Source organism: Leopardus geoffroyi, chromosome B1, assembly GCF_018350155.1.
Source record: "Leopardus geoffroyi isolate Oge1 chromosome B1, O.geoffroyi_Oge1_pat1.0, whole genome shotgun sequence".
Classification (NCBI taxonomy): Eukaryota; Metazoa; Chordata; class Mammalia; order Carnivora; family Felidae; genus Leopardus; species Leopardus geoffroyi.
The window spans coordinates 43121594-43145032 of NC_059327.1; the positions used below are offsets into that span (position 1 = coordinate 43121594).

Below are 23439 nucleotides of genomic sequence, written 5' to 3' on the forward strand. Positions count from 1 at the left end.
CTGTATCAATAAAAGACTACCAGATTAGTTAAAAAGATTTGAGATTAATATAAACCCAAAAAGGTCTCTGGGCTCCCAACCAAATAAATGGTCATTGGTTTAAGCCATAAATTTTGGAGTGATTTTCTATGCAGTAATAGATAACTTATGCTTATCTTGAAGTCTACTTTGTCTGATATTAATCTAGTTAAAACAAGTTTTTAGAATTTTCATTTTTTTTATATACTTTTGAAGTCTTTTACTTTCATTTTGTATCATATTTTAGATATGTCAGTTTTAGATAGAAAATGTGCATTCAGGTGTCTTGCATGATAATATTTGTCTTTCTTTTAATTAATCTTTACCTTTGGTTTTTAATTACAGTACTTAGTCCCTCTACACCTAATATAATTACTTATATATTTGAGTTGAAATTTATCTTAATCTTAGCTTTTACATTTGTCCCACATTTATGAAACAAATGTTTAAGATATAATGGTTTTCTTTCCTTTTGTTCACTTCTTTGTGTTGATTATGCTTAAAATTCTGTTTTCCTACTTCTAATTGCTTTGTAATCTTGTAGGAATAGGATTTTGGAATATGTGTTGGCTTTGTACTAGATCATACTAGTTATACAAAAAAAACAAAAAACAAACAAACAAACAAAAAAACCCTCCACTCTTTATTGAGCCAATGCAGTTCAATATTTGTAACCTCTGCCAATACTTAGCTCAGCTCTCCTGCCTCATATCCACCTCTTCTGGAATCAACAGACTCCCTTATGGAACAAAATATTTTTATAACTTAAAATTTTAATATTCGAACACTTTCTGGATCTAAATCTATTATTTTGTTTTGTTTTGCTAACCCTTATTTATGATGGCTCATTTTCTTACGAATTTTGAGCTCATATATGGCTGATCTGTGGGAATCCTGTTTGAAGTTGCATTCCCACAGAGAGAAATACTATTTGATTCCAGCAGGTAGCCTCAGATCTTACCAACCTGGAAAAAAATGTAACCTCATAGTTTAGAATCTCCTAACCACCTAAGTTGTGTAAATTAAAAACCTAAACTCAAAGATCAGAAGCATAATCCTCAATATGAAAATTTGTTCATTTGTTTTTTCCATCATTTCATTTACCTAAAATTGAGAGTACCACAGATAAGTTGTTTTCTCCCTTTGCGTGGAAGAAGTAGCATATTTGTTTTGTAGACTATCCTTTCTATTAGGCTGAAGCAGTTAAGTACTGTTGGATGTGAGGGTTGAGGGTTTCACCAAGGATGTAGTTCTTTTGAAAAAGAAAAGAAAAATAGACTGACAAGCTTTAAAAAAAAATGAAAAATGGGGTGCCTGCGTGGCTCAGTTGGTTGAGTGTCTGACTTCCGCTCAAGTCGTAATCTCACAGTTCATAAATTCGAGCCCCACTTTGGACTCTGTGCTGACAGCTCCGAGCCTGGAGCCTGGAGCCTGCTTTGGATTCTGTGTCTCCCTCTCTCTGCCCCTTCCCCGCTCATGCTCTGTCTCTCTCTGTCTCTCAAAGATGAATAAATGTTTAAAAAAAAAAAGAAAAAGAAAAATGCATTACTTTACAAAAGTAATTAGAGATCCTATTTATAAAATAAATGAATTAACAAATGTGGTTTATGCACAATTTTTAAGAAGTTATTAACTGCAAAAGCAAAAACAAACATTTATCAACAAGTGGTTTTAAAATTTTTATTATGTCATTGAAATCAAATTAAAGACAAAGGTTATATCATTTAAAAATAACAGTACATAAAAAATGACCTACCAGATTTTTATCCACAACAATATATATTTCAAGATATTGAGGGTATAACTTGAAAAATTCAGTTCTCTGTAAAACACACAACATGAGTGCTGAGGAATTTCCAAAAATTTACCTTCTGTTGATAAAGTGAGAGACTGATTATATAACAAAGCCGTTCTCAAATACAAAAGTTAGGAACTATTCAGAAAATTCCAGGTCCAAAAAGTGCCTTTGGTTAATAAGAATTTTCAACGAGATCCCACGCTATACAAGAATCCAGGTATCTTTTGATTTTAGCAATAACTGAAATTGGAAATCTTAAGTTAACAACATAAATCTTTTCTTTCTTGCCTTGTGATAATGTTCATAGTAGTCTTCCACATAGGCAGATTTTCTGCTACCAATTATTAGGAAACTACTTTTGGCAAACAATAAAGTTTAGAAAAACATTACTAAAGGTTATAATCAATGGCAGTTCACTAGAGCCAGGAATGTTATTTATGACGGTATAGCAGTTTACAGGCCTTTGTGGAAGAATTCATCACTTTGCTTTACATGTACCTTATGTAGGCCACAATAGTATTCATTCATGAACTCTCATGAAACAAAGACTTAACTTAGAAATCCAGATCATGTAATATTTTAACCTAATTTGTCAGCCTAATTGAGAAAAAGGAACCATTTACATTAATCATCCAAATGTCCACATGTGAAATTAATTTTTTTGGTATCTTAACTCCTATGTTCACATTTGTTTCCCAGATTAATTACCTAAGTTTTCACTATACTTTGATCTACTAACAAGCTTAACAAAGAACTTTACTCATTTTAAAAGTCATGGAGGGACTTCATGAAAAAGTAAAATAACCTTAAGATCTGTAAGTCATTAAATTTTGCTCTAAGAGTATTTTTCATTTCACAAAGTTTTAACAAATAAGTTAAAATTAAAAAGTCATCACTTACTTCTGAACTCCTTCTGATGTGATAATATAAGTTATTATAGCTATAAGTCTTATTTTCTCCTAAAAGAGGAATATTAGTGTTATCATTTTTTCCTTCATAAATCATGTGCACGAATCCTGATACGGCCTCCAATGGTTCAATTCCATATGAGATGTTTTTAAGCTGCAATGTTCCCCTGAGTATTAAAATCATCAAAACAAAGTCCGAAATTATTCTAACAAAACTATAATATTCTAATGTGGAATTTTAGCCAAATACATTTTTTTTTACATTTAAAGTCACCTTGGTTTCTCCACTTTACCTCTTTATGCATTGAAGTGTTAAACTCAGAACTAGGCCAGTAATACCACAGGATGCCTATTGCTTTATATGACAAATATTCTAAGAGAAATATCCTGATCATCTAAAGAAAGCATATTAGTGGCATAGATCCATGTGATTGAACAGATTAGGATTCCTTCCTAGGGTATAGATTTTCTAAGCCAACCTGTCAGATGTTCAGGCACTCTCTTCCTTAGTTTTAAGTCCTTTCTTCTTTTTGAGACATCTAATCTTTCCTGACACTTAATGCCATAAGTCATTTTTTTGTGGGGGGCTTAACTGAAGGTATTACCTGCTTAAAAATGGCTAGAAGTAGAGCCAAAATATCTATCAGATCTAGGCATTCTACAATTGTGAACCATTCTAGGAGATTAATAAATCAGTAAAAACATTAAAAATCTGGAAAAACTAAAGAAGTATGGAGAGACCAACCAACCCTCCCTACACTCAAGACTGCTCAAAGCCTCAAGCAGTCAGAATCAACAAGTAGCCCTCCATCAGGGACAAATGTTTCCAAGGTGACCAATTCTATTTTATCAGTAATTCTGGTTCATTCCTTAGGGAACTGAAATAACAAAGGTGAATATAAAACTAGAAAAGATAAATAGAGAATCAACTCATAGACTAGCAGATCTAATACCAGCAAATAGAATATCTTTAAAAAGGCTACAACCTGAGTCCTGAACAAGTGTTGAGTGACACAAGAGAATTTGGAAAACCTGCAACATATCCTTGATAATTGCAATCCATCTGAAAAGAATATATAAGAACAAACAGATAACTTATTTTTAAAATTTCTAGACATATCCTAGATGTGTCATTTATTTCTATTACTTTATCAATATTGGAACTTCAAACTGAATGGGCAATTACCCAATAAACTTGTGCCACGTAGAAATAAGACATAGTCTAGATTATTAAATGTCAGTGAATGTATAAATTTCAGGATATTTACATTTTTTACTTTTTTAAAATGTTTACTTATTGAGAGACAGAGAGAGAGAGAGAGGAAGAGGAAGACAGAGAGCAGGGAAGGGGGGAAGGGGAGGGTGTAAAGAGAGAGGGAGAGAAAGAATCTCAAGTGGGCTCCATGCCATCAGCGCAGAGCTCAACACAGGGATTGAACCCACAAACCGCAAGCTTACAACCTGGACTGAGATCACGACCTGGGCCAAAATCAAGAGTCAGACACTTAGGGTGCCTGGATAGGTCAGTCAGCTAAGCATCCGACGGGCTCAAGTCATGATCTCACCGTTCGTGAGTTCAAGTCCCCATCAGGCTTTCTGCTGTCAGCACGGGGCCCTCTTTGGATCCTCTGTTCCCCTCTCTGTCTCTCTCTCTGTCTCTCTGTCTCTGTCTCTCTCTCTCTCTCTCTCAAAAATAAACATTAAAAAAAATAATAATAAAAAAAAAACATTAAAAAAATGGAGACGTACACTTAACCAACTGGGCCACCCCAGTGCCACTGAAATTAACATTTTTAAAGATAATCTAGAGAAAGAAATCTGTAAGAAAAAGCTGTTTTACCTGAGCTGACAAAGGCTTAGAATATTGGATGTCATCTTTGTCATAAAAGTAAACAACAGAAACCGAAGATAAAAATGATCTAGAATAAAATCACAAAACATGTTCAATCTGTCAAACAGAAAACATGAAACATAAAAAATTATTCTTCATAATACAAATTTTCCTTTTACTGATCAATTATAGCGCCAGTTACCTTTGCATATCCTCTTGTCCAAATACTTCTCTGTTGTTTACAATAAATCAAGTGCTGAGGGAAGCATTTTAACTCTGGTGACATATAACACTAAAATGCATCCTAATGAACAATCCAAACAGCTAGAGATAGCAAACAGTGTAAATAACATAGGTCCCAATTTCCGGCATAGAACTTCAATTTTTTTTTAACACTTATTTATTTTTGAGAGACAGAACACAAGTGGAGGAGAGGCAGAGAGGGAGACACAAAATCCAAAGCAGGCTCCAGGCTCTGAGCTGCCAGCACAGAGCCCAATGTTGGGCTCAAACCCATGAACCGTGAGATCATGACCTGAACTGAAATCAGACGCTTAACCGACTGAGCCACTTAGGGGCCCCTCCAGCATAGAACTTTAAAATCTTTGTCTTTCTTACTCACTGATTCCAGATTTTAAACCTGAATCTTAAAATTAAAAACTAGGTTTAGGACAGAATTTAAAAAATATTTTCTTAGCATTACTACAAATTCATATTCACTAAGCTTAGCTAAGTACCAAGTTCTCAATAACCTTTGTCAGAATTTTCCTTCATTATCCTCAGTAACAATTCAGAAACTTGACCCCACTCCTGCCAATCATCTCACATAATCTCCACATAATTTCAGTTTCAGATCACCTATATCTACCCTCATTCCTCATCTTTTTTTCCAGAGGATGACTACTTCTTTTGTTCAAGGCACACTCTTACACTTGTGCTATGAATCCCATTCTATGCCATATATTGAAGATACATACTTTTCCAATCCTATAATTTCAAACTATTCCTCTCTACTATTTTTTTAACTTAATGCTATTAAAAAGTTCATTATCAAAGTATTATCTTCATAAATAATTCTCCCATGACCTGTGTCCTACTTTATTCTTTATACATTTTCAATTCTCCAAAGAAACTCTCATAAGAGTAGTCTACAAATAATTTCTCCACTTTGTCCATTCTTAGTCACCCTGAAATGGCTCTGGAAAAGATTCATAGCTGCCAGAATGTCAGATCCAAAAGGTAATTTTAAAATCAACATTGCCCTGCTCTCTAGCATCATTCTGAAAACTGTGACCACTCAATATAATCACTTAATTTACATCACACATTACTCTTCTGCTTCTCTTCCTACCTCCCTGACACTTCCAGCTTGATCTTCCATGTTGGCTGCTCTTTTTTGTTCTACCTATCTCAGAAATATTGATCTTCACCAAGATTTAGTCTTTAGTCACTAGTCTATTCATAAGCACTCTATAAATTCTCCTTTTTTATTTTATAGCCAAACTATTGGTTACTGCTAAACCTATATCCTCATTGCCAATCTCTTCTCATATATTCAAATTCTTATATTCATATTCCTAGTGGAGAAAATCCACTTGGATACCTTGTAGGCATTCCAAATCAAACTCACCCCCCTCCCCCATATATATGTCTCACTTATTCCTCACTTAATTATCTATAACCTACCCATTTTCTCAAGCAACAACTAAATTATCCAAGATACTTCACTTTTTCCCAATCACTCTAACAAATCCATCTTCAAGGTCTATTGAATTTTTCTTTCCAGTGCTATGAACAATACCATTGTTTAAGCCACCATCATCATTCACCTAAATTATTACATAACCACAAATTACACACCTTACCTCTACTTCTGCTTTCTCAAAAACAGCCTAAACTCTCAATGGGACTATAATGTACTTGCTTAAAAACATTTTTGGCTTCTAATATCCTTAGCATGGCTTTATAGATCTTCTACAACCTGACTCCTGCCTACCTTTCCAAAATGTTTTACTTCTATCCTCCAGAAATATGTCCTTTAGTAATCCAGATGGACTTTCTACACACCACTGAATCCACTCTGTCTCATACCTCCATGTTTTGCACATGATTTCCTCTAAACAGAATGTCCTCCTACACTACCTCATTTCTTTACAGAACTCACAAGGTATCTTCCTTCAAGAGATAAGTCATCTCTTACTTCCTTCCAAAAACCTTCATTGATTTCCAAAGAACATTTACACATTTATTACAATACTATGTTATAGCAAAATTCTCCCTTTCTCCATTATTTCATCTGAATATATATGAATTCTTTAACTGCAGATCATGTTTTATTATCTTTAGTATGCCTATGATTTTACCCAATAATCAATATGCAGTAAGTATCACATATATATAGGTATTAAATATACATCTGAATTGAAATTATTCTATTCATACCTATTTTTAAAAAACAAGAAACCAGAGAATTAAAATTTGAAAGGATAAAATTTTTACTTACTGCTTTCTGAGATGGACAAAATACGGTTTTCCTTTTATTGTAATGATATAAGCAATCTGTAACATGAGTATCCAAAAAAAATCAGTGAAAATACTTGTAAATAACATATGCTAAATAATTTCTTTTCTGAGTTATGTTTTAAAAATATTGACAAAATTAATAATAAGATATAACCATTACATATGTTTCCCTTCCCATGTGACTATTTGAAGCCTCGGAATTCTAAATGGAGAACGAGGTAGTAGTCGCTGTCTATTATTCACCCTAAGTAACATTTCTGACTGAGAATCTTGCCTAATGACTATTACCTTTTGGATTAGACACATACCACCCTTCACCATGCCCAAGGCAAATGCCAAAGACGCCCACCTCACTTGAAAGAATCTGTTGCTTGTTTACTCCCAGACCTCCTAAAAAGTATATTGTTGTGCTCAATGGAATAAATACTCCAAAAGATAGCACTACAGGAAATGCACTACACCTCCAGCAGTATAACATAATAAGTACCACTGCACTTTGCTTTCCACACATAAGCAACGAAACTCCTCTGGAATAGAATGTGAGAGAGGATAGAGGGGAAGCAGAGACATGTCTAGAAAACCCTCCAGAAGATAACAGAAAATATAAGAGTCATTAAGTCATTTATTTAGCTACTTTTTAAAGATAATTTTAACAAGAGAAATAGCCTCTTAAAAGTTTTCAGTGCCTTAACTTTGTATTCTAGCAGAACAAGATTCTTTGCAACAGACAAATGTTCTGAAAGAGTCATCTTAATGGCACTCTAGAAATAAGTATAAGTGGAATCTGGTGAGGATCTTGAGAATTGTGCCCTCCAAAAATACCTTGTTACTAAACAAATATAATTAAAAATAAATGGAATAAGACAGCATCAATACATTTTTTAAATCCACACAGCTTACAAAACAAGTAGAATTTAAATAATAGGAAATGTACAAAACTGACAGGAAGAGAAAAAAAATCCAAAAAGACATTATCTGGAGCTTCTAAAACTTTTCATACACAATATCCAAATGGTTGGGTTGAATTGTGTCTCCTTCCTTCCAACGTTATATGTGAATTTATAATCCCAGGACCTCAAAACATGACCTTATTTGGAGATAGGGTCCTTACAGAAGTAATAAAGTTAGGTCATTAAGGTAGGCATTAACCAATCTGACTGACACCTTTATACAAAGGAGAAATTTACGGGCACCTAGGTGGCTCAGTTGGTTGAGCATCTGACTGATTTTGGCTTAGGTCATGACCCCAGGGTTACGGATCAAGCCCCACATAGGGCTCCTCTGCACTGACCAGGGAGCCTGCTTAAGATTCTCATTCTCTCTCTCTCTCTCTCTCTCTCCCTCTCCCACTTGTGTGCAGGTGCATGCTTTCTCTCTCTCTAAAATAAATAAATAAACAAACAAAAACACAAAGGGGAAGTTTAGACACAGACATACACAAAGGGGAATGCCTATGAAAATTCAGAAAAAGATTCCATTTATAAGCCAAGAAGACAGACCTGGAGCAGATTCTCCCTAACAGTCTTCAGAAAGAATCAACCCTGCCAACAACTTGATCTTGGACTTCTAGTCTCCTTGTTGAACTGTGAAACAATACATTGTTGTTGTATAAGGCACATGGTTTGTGTTACCTTGTTATGCAAGCCCTAGCAAACTATTACACCAACTTTCAATAAAAAAATTGTGTGAAATGCAAAAACAGGATCAAATTACCAAAATCAGCAAAAAAGAAAACAAATAGATAATTATAACAAAGCTACAGGTAGTATGTATAATAACCATGACTAAAATGAGAAAAATATGGAGATTTTCAGAAGAGTAAAATATCTAATAAACAAACTGAAATTCTAGAGCAGAAAGAAATGTAATACCTTCTATTAAAAAGTCAATAAAAGGGGCTTGAGAGAAGATCAGACAGAGTAGAAGACAGGATTGGTGAACAGGAATATAATAGGTCAGTGGAAAATACTCAGATTGACAAAGTGAAATTAATACCAAAACAAAAATAAGAGAAGTGTGACCCATTAAAAATGTCTAACATTCATGTAGTTTTGAAAACAGGAGAAAGATATAGAGACTATGAAAGAAATATTAATTAAATATCAATAATTTATGCCTGGGGCACCTGGGTGGCTCAGCTGGCTAAGCATCCAACTCTTGATTTTGGCTCAAGTAGTGATCCCAGAGTAGTGAGATTGAGTCCTGCATCGGACTCAATGCTGGGCATGGAGCTTGCTTAAGATTCTCTCTCCCTCTCCCTTTGCTCCACCCCCACTGGCTCCTGCACTCACGCTCTATGAATAAATAAATAAATAAATAAATAAATAAATAAATAAATAAAATCCATTAAAAAAAAGAAATAATATCTGAGATTTTCCAAACTTATGAAAGATGTCCACTCACACTCTCAAATACTCTATTAATCCAAAATAGAATGAATACAAAGAAAACAAACCTAGGCATATCATACTCTAACAGCTAAAACAAAAAGACAAAAAAACATATATTTAAACAGCAACAAGAACGAAAGGGTGCATTACTCTCAAAAGGCTTTTAAATAAAGTATGCATACTCCCACAGAAACAATGGATACCAGAAGACAATGGAATGGTATCTTTAAAGTGAAGAAAGAAAATGATATCCAACCAAAAGTTTATATCCAGCAAAAATATCCAGCAGATACACAGTGAAATAAACACATTTCCTCACAAGAGGAAATGACATAATTCACTGACAGCAAACCTACACTAAAAGAAACACTAAAAATAGTGTGTTTCTTTTTTAATGGGAAGTAAGTTGCTCCAAGATAGAATGATGAAAATGTATGACAATGAAAACCACAGGAAAAATAAGTATGTCAGTAAATTTAGTGAATATCATTTGTTTTAAACAATGATAGTAAATGCTATTCTCATTAAAAAAAAAACATAGTTGTAAGATATATGACAATGGCATAAATGACAAAAAGAACATAAATGGAGTAAAGTTTTAAGGTCCTTGAGCTTTTCAGGGAGTGGCAAAAATACAAATTTAATGTAGCAGGTAAAAAATTAAAGACACATGTTATAATCACAAGGTTAACCATTAAAAGAATAAAAAAGAATACATCACTAATAGCCTAAAAAGATAAATTAGAATAATAATCACATCATGAATTATAAAAACAGAGGAAAGGGAAAATTAAGAAAGACCAAATAAATTTTAAAAATAATAATTACACACTTTTATATAAAAGAGAAGCATTTTAAATACAAAACACTGAAAATAAAAGGATTAAAAGTTATACCATGCAAACAATACCCAAAAGAAAGATAACTATACTAATAGCAAGCAATATATAATGTAATTCCAAATGAATTACAAGAAATAAAGGGGGACACTTTATAATGATAAAAGCATCAATTTAAAAAAAGTTACAGTCTTAAACATTATATGTACTTAATATTATATCTCCAAAATATATAAAATAGAAATTGATGGAACTAAAATAAATTATATACAATTCAAAAGCATATGTGGAGATTTTATAATTCTATCAGTTATAGAAAAGACCCAAGAGTACTACCAGTAAAGCCATAAAGATTTGGACAGCACAATCAACTAAATTTATCTGACGTATATACAATACTACATCCAATCACTGAAAAAGAAATATTCAAATGCACATATAACATCTTTCAAAATAGGTCATATGAAGAATAATAAAACAAATCTCATCAAATTGTGATAATCTAGCTTGTATTCATCGACAACCAACAATTAGAAAATTAACATAAAGAAACACCATTTGTCACAGCATTAAAATATGTTGAAAAACACTGAGAATAAATTTAAGAAAAGGTTTTCAAGACATCAAAAATAAAAACTTCTAAGCCTTACCGAAAGAAAAACTAAAATATATGGAAAGGTACACCATGTACATGAATTGGAAGACTCAATATTGTTTAATTTCCCCTAATTTGATCTATAGATTCAATGAAAACTCAATAAAGTCATAGCAGGTCATTTGTGGATATAAACAAATTGAGCTTAGAATTGTCAAGACAAGAATATGAAAAAAATAAAGTTAGGAGTGCCCACACCAATTTATATTAACTTATAAAGCTACAGTAATTAGGGTAGTGAAATATGGGCCAGAGTTTTGAAAAACAGTCCAATGGCACAGAATAGAGAATCCAGAGAGAGCCATAAATATATACTTATCTGACCTTACGTAAAAACTGAAGGTGGCCACTATAATATGGTGAGGAAAAATGGTCTTCCGTACATGCTGCTTGGTGAATTCAGTATCCATATGGAAAAAAACAATGAACTTTGACTTCTCTATCTCATGATAGAAAAAAAAATCCAGATAGATCACAGACTAAATGGTAAAAGGAATATAAAGCTTCTACACAAAAGCACAGGAATATATTGCATAACCCTACAGTAGACAAAAATTTCTTAAATTAAATGCAAATAGCAATAAGAAGGAAATAAAGGATGAATAAATTGAGATTAATTGGTTAAGTTTTGAGACAATGGAGAAGACAAGCCACAGACTGGGAGAGAATATTTGTATAAGACACATCTGATAAGGGACTGTTATCGAAAATATAGAAAGAACGCTTACAATTCAACAAAAAGAAAATGAACAATCTCATTTAAAAATGGGCAAAAGAGGGGCCCCTGGGTGGCTCAGTTGGTTAAGCGTCCGACTTCAGCTCAGGTTATGATCTTGTGGTTCGTGAGTTCGAGCCCCACATCAAGCTCTGTGCTGACAGCTTGGAGCCTGGAGCCTACTTTGGATTCTGTGTCTCCCTCTCTCTCTGCCTCTCTGTCTCTCAAAAATAAATAAACATTAAAAAAATTTTTTTAAATGGGCAAAAGAACTGAACCTAGGCATACCATAACTGAACCTCACCAAAGAAGATATACAAATGGCAGAAAACCATATGAAAAGATATTCACATCATAAGTTATTAGTGAATCGTAAATTAAAATGAGATTTACTACTACACACCTATTACAATAGCCAAAATCCAGAATCCTGACAACACCAAATATTGGCAAGGATGTGGAGCAACAAGAACTCCCTTTCATTGCAGGCAGGCAGGAATGCAAAATGGTACAACCGCTTTGGAAGAAGTTTGGCAGTTTCCCACAAAATTAAATGTACTCTTAGCATATGATCCAGCAAACACATTCTTTGGTGTTTATCCAAAGGAGCTGAAAACTTATGTGCACACAAAAACCTACACATGGATGTTTGTAGCAGCTTTATTCATAATTGCCAAAACTTGTAAGCAAACAAGATGTTATCAGTAAGTGAATGGATAAACTGTGGTACATCCTGACAATGCAATATTATTCAGCATTAAAAAGAAATGAGCTATCAAGCCATGAAAAGACATGGAGGAAACTTAAGTGAATGTTACTAAGTGGAAGAAGACAATATGGAAAGGCTATTTATTATATGATTCCAACTATAGAACATTCTGGAAAAGGGAAAACTAAGGAGATAGTGAAAAGATCAGTGATTGTCAGGGGTTAAGGGGGAGGGAAGGATGCCAAGGCTGCCTTCAGCTCAAAGACACTGCCAATGGTTCCTTTGCCACAAGGTCCCCATAGGCAGTTCATATCATGGCAATTTGTGTGTTCTCTGAGGTCAAGTGGAGAAATACTCCAGAAAGCTGTAATAGAGTCTTGTGAAACATAAACTAATCAATGCAATGATTACTCCATCAAATGTACAGGTCTCACTGATCTGCAAGAGAACAGAATTGTACAGTGTGTACATCAAGGAGTGAGACTCTTGAGGGCCATCTAAGAATTCTGTCTAATACAATTGAATACAAATGTATATATAGATGTAAAGAAATATATCAAGTACACAGGCATGGTTATCATCAGATGGAAGAGGGAAATGGGAATGGGGGCTATAGGAATAAAGGAGAAAGTATAACAATAAGGGGCTTGATGGGACCATTAATCATAGCACACTATGAAATCGGAGTATATATCTGCACTTGAGGTCCAAAAAATTCCTCTATATAGTATTTCCAGAAACACTACATTTGAATCAAATTAATCACAGAAATTGACCTATAAATCCCTCTTAAGAACATATTACATCATTGCTGGAATGAATTGGATGACATTCTGTAGCATGTTAATAATTCTTCCTAACTAAGCAAAAATTAATGAATTTCCCACTTTCACTGTTTTATATGGGGGGCACTGGAGGGGAGGCTGTGAGGATCTCAAAGATATTCTAGGCCATATTTTATATGTGGACATGTCTTCTTTAGTTTGCTCTATTAGCAAAACTTTCAGTTGCAGGAAGAATGACAAAGATTTTTTATGTTGTTCACTTTGTTCTTGTGGAAGGAATTACACATACCACCATCATTCACAAAATTCATTTAACATAGAACTAGGGGTCTGGTGGTTATGGTGGGGAAAAAAAGTATGCAAACATTATTATGTAAATAAAACCAAGCAATATGAAAACACTATACCACCCCTATAAGATACTAGGACACAGACATTGAAGAATATTAATAAAAATCAAGTTCCAAGGGGTTGTAAAGAGCAGCTTCCATTGGCATAAATTTGGTGTGTTAGAAAATATCCTGAGACTCCACCTTACTGTCAAATTCCTCTCAAATAGCCTTGACTCAGTCAATTCATGCTTCAGGAGGAATCATTACTACAGCAACATTTGTTATTGATATATGTTTCTAGAGCAAAATGTTTGTATCATGATACTTTTTTGCCCAGAAACCAAAGAAGAAAAAAGGAAAAGCATTTAGTAGGACTTCTTTCTTTGACCACTAAACTAAGTAGGCCTTTTTGTGTGTGTGTAATGTATGGTAATGAGTGTTCTCTTTGATCAAATCATGTGAAGATTTGGAACAACAGGCCTAGGCTGCCTTTAATTCCTCTACTTAACTCAAAGAAGTCATTTGAGACACTAAGAAATATGTAAAAAAAAAATTCATTCCTAAATAGACCCTGGGATGTGTTTAGGGTTGCCAGGCATCCTGTATGTATAGACATGTCCTGAGTTTAATGATTTTTACCCTGTGCCCTGTATTGAGTTTGTCAGAACACCCGAAATATTCTGTATTCAGCTTTTTTCAGTACATTACAAAACTTTGCTAGTCAAAGCTCTTTTCCACCAGAGTAACTGGTGCTTAAATAATTTAAATGGCAACTTGAGCTAAAAATCATACCTTCAGAAATAAAGACCGATATTATCCCTCAACTCTCCCTATAGGTTTTTCTGAGGGAAATCAAAAATGAGAGATGGAGAATTAAAAGTACTTATTTTTGGGGACACCTGGGTGGCTCAGTCAGTTGAGCATCTGACTTTGACTCGGGTCATGATCTCTTGGTTCATGAGTTCGAGCCCCGCATCAGGCTCTGTGCTGGCAGCTCAGAGCCTGGAGCCTGTTTCAGATACTGTGACTCCCTCTCTGCCTCTTCCCTGCTCATGCTGTCTCTCTTTCTCTCTCAAAAGTAAATAAAGATTTTTTTAAAACAATTTTAAGTACTTATTTTTCATATTCATGAAAGGGAAAGGCTCTTCTTTGGCCAAAGTCCCAAGTCATGAACAAGTAACTACAATTAGAGAGAACTTCTGGTCAGAGCACACAATCAGAAGCACACAATCAGCCAGTCACCAACAGCCACACTCAAATAACTAGCTTCTGAAAGTTAACAAAGCAGTAACAGCCCCAGCTTCGAGATAAGTTTAAGTGCCTCACTCCACTGAGGAGGATTCTGAAAGTGAGATGGTCAACAAGCAGCCTTACTCCAACAACCACTAACACAGTTGAAAACATGTCAATACCTAAGCACTGTCCCTTCTGAAATCTCACTAATCGCTGAACACCAGGCTTCCCAAAACCTTATGTAAGATTAGCTCTGGGTTTCTGCAGGAAGACTGTGTTTACTACAACAGGCTAACTGGAAGTTCATTATTTTTTTGAATCACATATCTAGTTGAACTTACTGTTTATTTTCCAACTTTGCAACCCTTTCAATGGTTCAACTTGTTCATGATTAGTTATGAGTCTGGACTTGTACAGATGCACTGATCCAGCTGCAAGATGATCAAATTCAGTATTTTCGATTCCTTTTGAAATATTTTGGACTATTGTCTATTTCTTGTGTACATTTAAATTCCAAATGCCAAAATTCTAAACAGTTTTATCAACCGAGGAAAAAGTCCTTTTGAAGCTCTTTGTACAGTATGCAATTGTTCTTTTACATAAAAATGGTGGGAAGTCAAATATAAGGCAACATATATTAACAACTAAACAAAAGAGATGAGTCATTTCTTCATACAGTACCAAAAAAGGTGATACAACATTTTTTTTGGATTGAAAAAAATTTAGAAGATCTAAGAATTGCAATAGACACTGCAATGGTTTTTCACATAGCATATCACCAGTCTTTCTACTTAAATGACTATTTGAATGTACAACTGCCAGAAGTATTTCTGATTCTAAAATTGCAAGCAAAATTTCAGGTATCCAATTGAAATCCACTGCAATAATTAAAGACTGCAATGGCTCTCTTTGCAACTACAGAAATCATCATAGATCTTAGGTATACACATGTCAATTTTTAGGGAACACCATAAGAGTAGGGGACTTTCACACCCCACTTATAGCAATGAACAGATCACCTAAGCAGAAAAATCAATCAATAAACAATGGCTTAGAATGACACACTGGACCACATGGACTTAACAGATACATTCAGAGCATTTCATCCTAAAGCAGCAGAATACACATCTTCTCCAGTGCACATGGAATGTTCTCCAGAATAGATCACATACTGGGACTCAAATTCGCCCTTAACAAGTACAAAAAGATCGAGATCATACCGTGCATATTTTCAGACCACAACACTATGAAACTTGTAATCAACCACAAGAAAAAATCTAGAAAGATAACAAATACTTGGAGACTAAAGACCATCCTATTAAAGAATGAATGGGCTAACCAAGATGGTAAAGAGGAAATTAAACAGTATATGGAAGCCAATGAAAATTATAACACCATAGCCCAAAGTCTCTGGGATGCAGCAAAGGCGGTCATAAGAGGGCAGTATATAGCAATCCAGGCCTTCCTAAAGAAGAAAGAAAGGTCTCAGATACACAACCTAACCATACACTTCAAAGAGCTGGGAAAAGAGCAACAAATGAAACCCAAAACCAGCAGAAGACAGGAAATAATAAAGATAAGAGCAGAAATCAATGCTATTGAAACCAAAAAAAGAAAAAAACAGTAGAACAGATCAATGACACCAGAAGCTGGTTCTTTGAAAGAATTAACAAAATTGATAAACACCTAGCCAGTTTGATCAAAAAGAAAAAGGAAAGGACCCAAATAAATAAAATCAAGAATGAAAGCGATCACAACAAACACAGCAGAAATACAAACAATAATAAGAGAATATTATGAGCAATTATATGCAAATAAATGGGCAATCAGGAAGAAATGGACAAATTTCTAGAAACATATACACTACCAAAGCTGAAACAGGAAGAAATAGAAAATCTGAACAGACCCATTACCAGTAAAGAAATCGAATTAGTAATCAAAAATCTCCTAAGAAACAAGAGGCCAGGGCAGGTTGGCTTTCCAGGGGAATTCTGGAAAAATTTAAAGAACATTTAAAGAACATTTAAACACCAAACATTTAAAGAAGAGTTAACACCTATTCTCTTGAGGCTATTCCAAAAAAAAAAAAAAAAAGGAATACTTTCAAACACTTTCTATGAAGCCAGCATTACCTTGATTTCAAAACCACACAAAGACCCCACTAAAAAGGAGAACTACAGACCAATTTCCCTGGAGAAAATGGATGCAAAAATCCTTAACAAGATGCTAGCCAACCAGATCCAACAATACATTAAAAATATTATTCACCACAACCAAGTGTGATTTATGCGTGAGATGCAGGGCTGATTCAATATCCATAAAACAATCAGTGTGATACATCACATCAATAAAAGAAAGGCCAAAAATCACATGATCCTCTCAATAGATGCAGAGAAAGCATTGGACAAAATACAGCATCCTTTCTTGATAAAATCCCTCAAGAAAGTAGGTATGGAAGGATAGTATCTTAAGATCATAAAAGCCATGTACGAAAGACTCGCCGCTAATATCATTCTCAATGGGGAAAAACTGAGAGCTTTCCCCCTAAGGTCAGGAACAAGACAGGGATGAAATCTCAAATATCATATGACTTATTCAACATAGTGGAAGTCTTAGCCTCAGCAATCAGACAACACAAAGAAATAAAAGGCACCCAAATCTACCAGGAGGAAGTCAAACTTTCACTCTCATGGATGACATAATACTCTATGAGGAAAAACCCAAAAGATTCCTCCAAAAAACTGCTACAACTGATACATGAATTCCACAAAGTCACAGGATATAAAATCAATGCACAGAAATTGTTTGCATTCCTATACACCAATAATGAAGCAACAGAAAGAGAAATCAAGGAATTGATCCCATTTACAATTGCACCAAAAAACATGAAATACCTAGGAATGAATCTAAACAAAGAGGTGAAAAATCTATACACTATAGAAAGCTTATGAAAGAAATTGAAGAAGACACCAAAAAAATGAAAAAATATTCCATGCTCCTGAATAGGAAAAACAAATATTATTAAGATGTCAATACTACCCAAAGCAATCTATATATTCAATGAAATACCTATCAAAATAACACCAGCATTCTTCACAGAGCTAGAACAAACAGCCCTAACATTTGTATGGAACCACAAAAGACCCCAAACACCCAAGCAATCTTGAAAAAGAAAACCAAAGCTGGGGGCATCACAATCCCAGACTTCCAGTTGTATTACAAACTGTAATCATCAAGACAGTATGGTACTGGCATAAAAACAGACACGCAGATCAATGGAACAGAATACAGAACCCAGAAATGGACCCACAAACGTATGGCCAACTAATCTTTGACAAAGCAAGAAAGAATATCAAATGGAATAAAGACAGTCTCATCAGCAAGTGGTGCTGGGAAAACTGGACAACGACATGCAGAAAAATGAACCTGGACCACTTTCTTACACCATACACAAAAAATAAACTCAAAATGATGAAAGACCTAAACGTAAGACAGGAAGTATCAAGATCCTAGAGGCAAAACCCTCTTTGACCTTGGCCGCAGCAGCTTCTTACTCAATATGTCTCCAGAGGCAGGGGAAACAAAAGCAAAAATTAACTATTGGGACCTCATCAAAATAAAACGCTTCTGCATGGTGAAGGAAACAATCAGCAAAACTAAAAGGCAACCAATGGAATGGGGGAAGATATTTGCAAATGACATATCAGATAAAGGGTTAGTATCCAAAATCTATAAAGAACTTATCCAACTCAACACCCAAAAAACAAATGATCCAGTGAAGAAATGGGCAAAAGACATGAATAGACACTTCTCCAAAGAAGACATCCAGATGGCCAACTGATACATGAAAAAATTCTCAGCACCATTCACCATCAGGGAAATACAAATCCAAACCAGAACCTCACACCTGTCAGAATGGCTAAAATTAACAACTCAGGAAACAACAGATGTTGGTGAGAATGCAGAGAAAGAGGATCTCTTTTGCACTGCTTGTGGGAATGAAAACTGGTGCAGCCACTCTGGAAAACAGTGTGGAGGTTCCTCAAAATATTAAAAATAGAACTATCCTACAACCCAGCAATTGCACTGCTAGGTAGTTATCCAAGGGATACAGGTATGCTGCTTTGAAGGCGCACATGCACCCCAATGTTTATAACAGCACTATCAACAATAGCCAAAGTATGGAAAGAGCCCAAATGTTCATCAACAGATGAATGGATACAGAAGAAGTGAGATATATATATATATATATATATATATATATATATATATAATGGAATATTACTCAGCAATCAAAAAGAATGAAATCTTGCCATTTGCAACTACGTGGATGGAACTAGAGGGTATTATGCTAAGCGAAATTAGTCAGAGAAAAACAAATATCATATGACTTCACTCATATGAGGACTTTAAGATACAAAACAGATGAACATGAGGAAAGGGAAGCAAAAATAATATAAAACAGGGAGGGGGACAAAACATAAGAGACTCTTAAATATAGAGGACAAAGAGAGGGTTACTGGAGAGGTTGTGGGAGGGGGGATGGGCTAAATGTGTAAGAGGCATTAAGGAATCTACTCCTGAAATCATTGTTGCACTATATGCTAACTAACTTGGATGTAAATTTAAAAAATAAATAAATTATATGAACAAAAGGTATCCCTCTGTTGTCAAGTATGTTCTTAAAGGGGAAAACATGCCTTATGAACAAGAAATTCCAACTTGAAGTGGATAATTAGTATGGTACTTGCTCTATCTTTTGAAAGAGTTTTAATACCTTGAAGAATTCTGTTCTTTTATCTGGATACTACTAAATAGTTTCCCAGTATGGGAAGAAATGGAAGCATCATGTGCAATGTTGGAGAAGATAATAAAATTTAATGACAATATTCTGGTTTTGTCAATAGACATTTTAAAGAATGCAAAAGCAAGCTAACAAGAGCAATGATTAGAGTTGTTAACTTCACAATGCTAATCTCGTGTGTGTGTGTGTGTGTGTGTGTGTGTGTGTTTACCAACAAATGTTCACTGGGAAAAAGAATGAAATAAATCGGATGCGACCAACTGCAGAAACTATGTTACAATTAAATGGAATAACTGCAAATCATTTTAGAAGCAAATTCTTCAGAACAAGGAACTACTGCTAAAGCAAGTCAAATCATCAGGGAAATACAATTTAAGAAAAAGGTATATAAATAATTTAGATACTGAGAAAGATGAAATAAAATGGAGTCATTTATGTCAAGGGGTTTTAAAATGGATCCAGGAGGCCATTAAGAAAATGAAACTCAGGCGCGTCTTCACATGGTGTGAACTTTTGACTAGGCCAAACCTGTGAATCGGGCCAAACTGCAAATATTCCAACAACTCAGTCCAAACACTCATTACAGGAAGAGATTTTTCTTAGTGATAGTCTTAGCAACTAATTATATTCAGACAAGATTAGTTTTCCACCAACATTGCTCAAAATTCTTTGTAAACAACTATACAAGCACCCCCTTTTGTCTTACTTTTGTTGCCTGAGGGAACACAATTTGGGTTGCTATGGAATCTGTGCTTCCTGAATTGCAATTCTGAGACCCCAAATAAATATTTTAATTTCAGTTCCACCTCTTTTATTAGTCAAAAATACTTAAAATTTGTTTCAGATGAACAAAAAATAACTTTTAGTATTTATAATTATATAGTAAGCCCCATGAAATATTTTTTTATCTTTATATACATATGCAGAGCAATTAGAAACATTCAAAATTAATTGAGTACCCCCATGTTCTTATTTCTTAAATCTGGGAGCTCTCTATATGTCTTCTAGGCATTCTTACTTTTGCAGGTCCTACCTCATATTATACTGAATATATTAAAATACAATCACACCCCACATTAGGAATAGTTTACTGTTGCAAAAATATTAAAAGGAAGCTTTTAAAACTGTTATCGTCAAAAGAAACACACTGAAATTCCATTTTATTAAATAATTTTTTTTAAATGCTAGATATTGGACAAGTCAACTATTGTCTTTGATACTGATATTGACAATATCAAAGACTTCTCAGTAATAAGTAATAGAGAGGGTTGGTATTATTCATTTCAGGAAAAAGTGAATTAAACAAAAAGTCCAATGGAACCCCTTCTTTCCAATCAGAAAAAAAAAAAGCTGGAGTAGCACTCATATACTTTGCATAGCTAAGAATTCACTTGGTGGGTAGGGGCTGGGGACTGAGTGGTTAAAAAAAAAAAAAAAAAGAAAAAAGAAAGAAAGAAAAAACAAACCTAGTTACTAAAGAAAGAAAATGTAAAGAGTACATGGGAGGAGAGGCTACCTTCAGAGAACTGGGAGAAATGGGGGAGGGAGAAACCTGATACAGTGTATCCTCATGTGAAACAGAGGGAAGGTTTTCAAAAAACCACTAAAAGATAAAAATAAATTTGGAGACCAGAATTATGACTAGTATTAGATTATCCTATAGTATAGAAGGAACCATGTGAGAAACAGATTTTCCTGAGGAATTAGAGAAGGAGTATGTACCAATATCCAAGCTCAGACTGTTAAACCTATGTGCTAATTGCTATATAAGCCATCTATAGGCTAATTACCAGATCACCTTTCAGTCTCAATGACTCTGAAACCTGAGGCAAATAAGCTGGAGGAAATCACCTGGGCTAGGACTAGCACTGGGGGACCAGAAAACTCAATAACAAACAAACAAAAAACTACTTCAATGCAATATTTAAGACATCAAAATTAGTGCAAAAAAAAAAAAAATCATGATGAACAAGTTATCAAAGTTTTAAATCAAGACAGAATCTGACCCTGACTCACCTCGCTCACCTTACCTTAATCCCGGTCCTGGAGGAATCTGTTTTTTTGCCATTCCCTTACATTTTCTGCCTGAGTCAGGCACTTTGCCAGCTTCTCCCTGGCCCTGGCCATGGTAGATCCCACCCTTAAAATCCTTCATCTTCCACAGAAACACACACACACATATAAAGTCACACACATTCATACACTTCAAAATGTTCCTTGTTCCCTGCTCCAGCCATCAGCTCTGCCTCCAAGAATTGAGTTCCTGCCTCCATTCAGCAACTCTGGTCTTAATATAAAAGGCAACTTTGCCCAATTTATGATATAAAAATATTTCTCAATTACATTATTTTCTGGATCTGTTTTTGCATCAGATGATGAAATCTTTTCAGGAATTGTGGTTTCCAGAAATGTTTTATCGGGATCTAAAACAAAAATAAGCAAAGTTATTTTGATATACCTGTAATCCTACATTGTCCATATCCAATTCCACATTTGTTTCTCTATTTTTTGCAGGGGAAAGATAATACTGAATTCAAGAGTGACCTGCAATTTTCAGTGAAGCAGGTGAAGGACAGCAGTCACCAAATCAGAACATCATTGACAGCTTCTTTATGGCGATGCGACTATTTCTAGAACAGCAAAATTTTGTACGTGGAAGACCCCTTATTCCATTTGTGTCCGTTTTACATAAAGAATACCCAGAGACGTGAAAAGATTTTCTGCCCGGAGTCTGCCTCTGCTTTCTTGGCCACAGGCTCCCAAGCGAGGGGCAAGAAGAAAGTGGGTAGGGAGAGCGCGGGGCTGGGATAAGGTCTGGGTCTGGGGCCTGGACCAAAAATGACAGCCCCCTAAGCGAACACAATCCCTCCGGGGGCTGATGGCGAGGGGGAACAAGTATCTAGACTTACGGGGGTCTGCGTGCAGCTCTCCAAGTCGGGTGAGAAGGACCAGAACAAGGAACATGGCTCCGCTGTCTTGGAGCCCGGCTGGCGGTGTAACAGCAGTTGAAGCGTTGAGGAAGGTGGAGGCCCAGCTCGCGCAGGGCGCCTCCGGGGAAGCGCAGGCGGCGCCTCAGGGAGGAGCTCAAGGGAGAGGTCGACTGGGGGCTCTCCTCTCCCCGTGCCGCTGGAGGTGGCATAGCTAGCTCGGTAATGGTAACGTGCAGCGAGCGGGCAGACCGGGGAGGGCTCAAGGCCGGACTGTCAAGACCCACAGACATCGGGTTTATTAAGGAAGGAAAGGCTGTGAAATTTTCAATTCCCAGATTAGGGTGGTGCCTGGTAGGCTTTTGTTTATATCTTGTACTTAGTCCGACGACTTCTGAAGTAATTTCTAGTTACAGTGAGGAGAAAGAGCAAAGATAAAAATGCTCAAGTTACTGATAACAAACAGTCCTCTATTATTATATTTACATACCATCCAAACAGGCAAAATGCTTGTATTTGCAAAAACTGCTGCAAACACTGTGACTTTTGTAAATTTAAGTTCGTTGGACAAGCCATTATGGGACAGCTGTTGAATGCAGACCTCATACAATCCCTCCTCAGTCTCTTCCAGTCATCTTTAATATCCCAAATTATTATTGCTACACTCTGTGTAATCCTGTGCCCCTAGTTTTTACTACTTTAATTAGACATTATTGCATTCTGCCTTTATAAGGAGCAAGAATAGTTTGATTTTTGAAGTCTATAGGCATTCTTTTCTTCACAGATCCTAGCCCACATCATAGTAAAAACATTAAAATACAGCCACACCCCACATTAACTATAATATTGCTTTAATGAATGCCAAAATCATGATTATAAATTTGATTTGAAATTGCTTGGCTGTCCCCAAAACTAAAGTAAGTTATTTGCAGAATATAACAGTAACAAATACCAAGTGGCCCAGAAATAAAG

The 23439-nt window shown here is 35.2% G+C and overlaps 1 protein-coding gene across 3 annotated transcripts in view; it reads right to left on the reverse strand.

The window, feature by feature from the left end:
- Positions 1–22623, reverse strand: part of LOC123588687 (disintegrin and metalloproteinase domain-containing protein 5-like) — a 122886-nt gene extending 100263 nt beyond the window's left edge. Inside the window, exons 1-7 of one of the 3 annotated variants that reach the window (XM_045459807.1) lie at positions 22450–22623; positions 21884–21963; positions 7059–7114; positions 4565–4643; positions 3711–3787; positions 2717–2891; positions 1775–1840 (exon numbers count right to left, since the gene is read on the reverse strand). In XM_045459807.1, coding sequence (XP_045315763.1) covers positions 1775–1840; positions 2717–2891; positions 3711–3787; positions 4565–4643; positions 7059–7114; positions 21884–21963; positions 22450–22504 — 588 coding nt within the window. In that variant the 5' untranslated portion in view covers positions 22505–22623. Of the gene's footprint in view, positions 1–1774; positions 1841–2716; positions 2892–3710; positions 3788–4564; positions 4644–7058; positions 7115–21883; positions 21964–22449 lie in introns of those variants that run through there. The other 2 variants (XM_045459810.1, XM_045459820.1) reach the window with 2 other exon arrangements.
- Between the last annotated feature and the right edge of the window lie 816 nt (positions 22624–23439).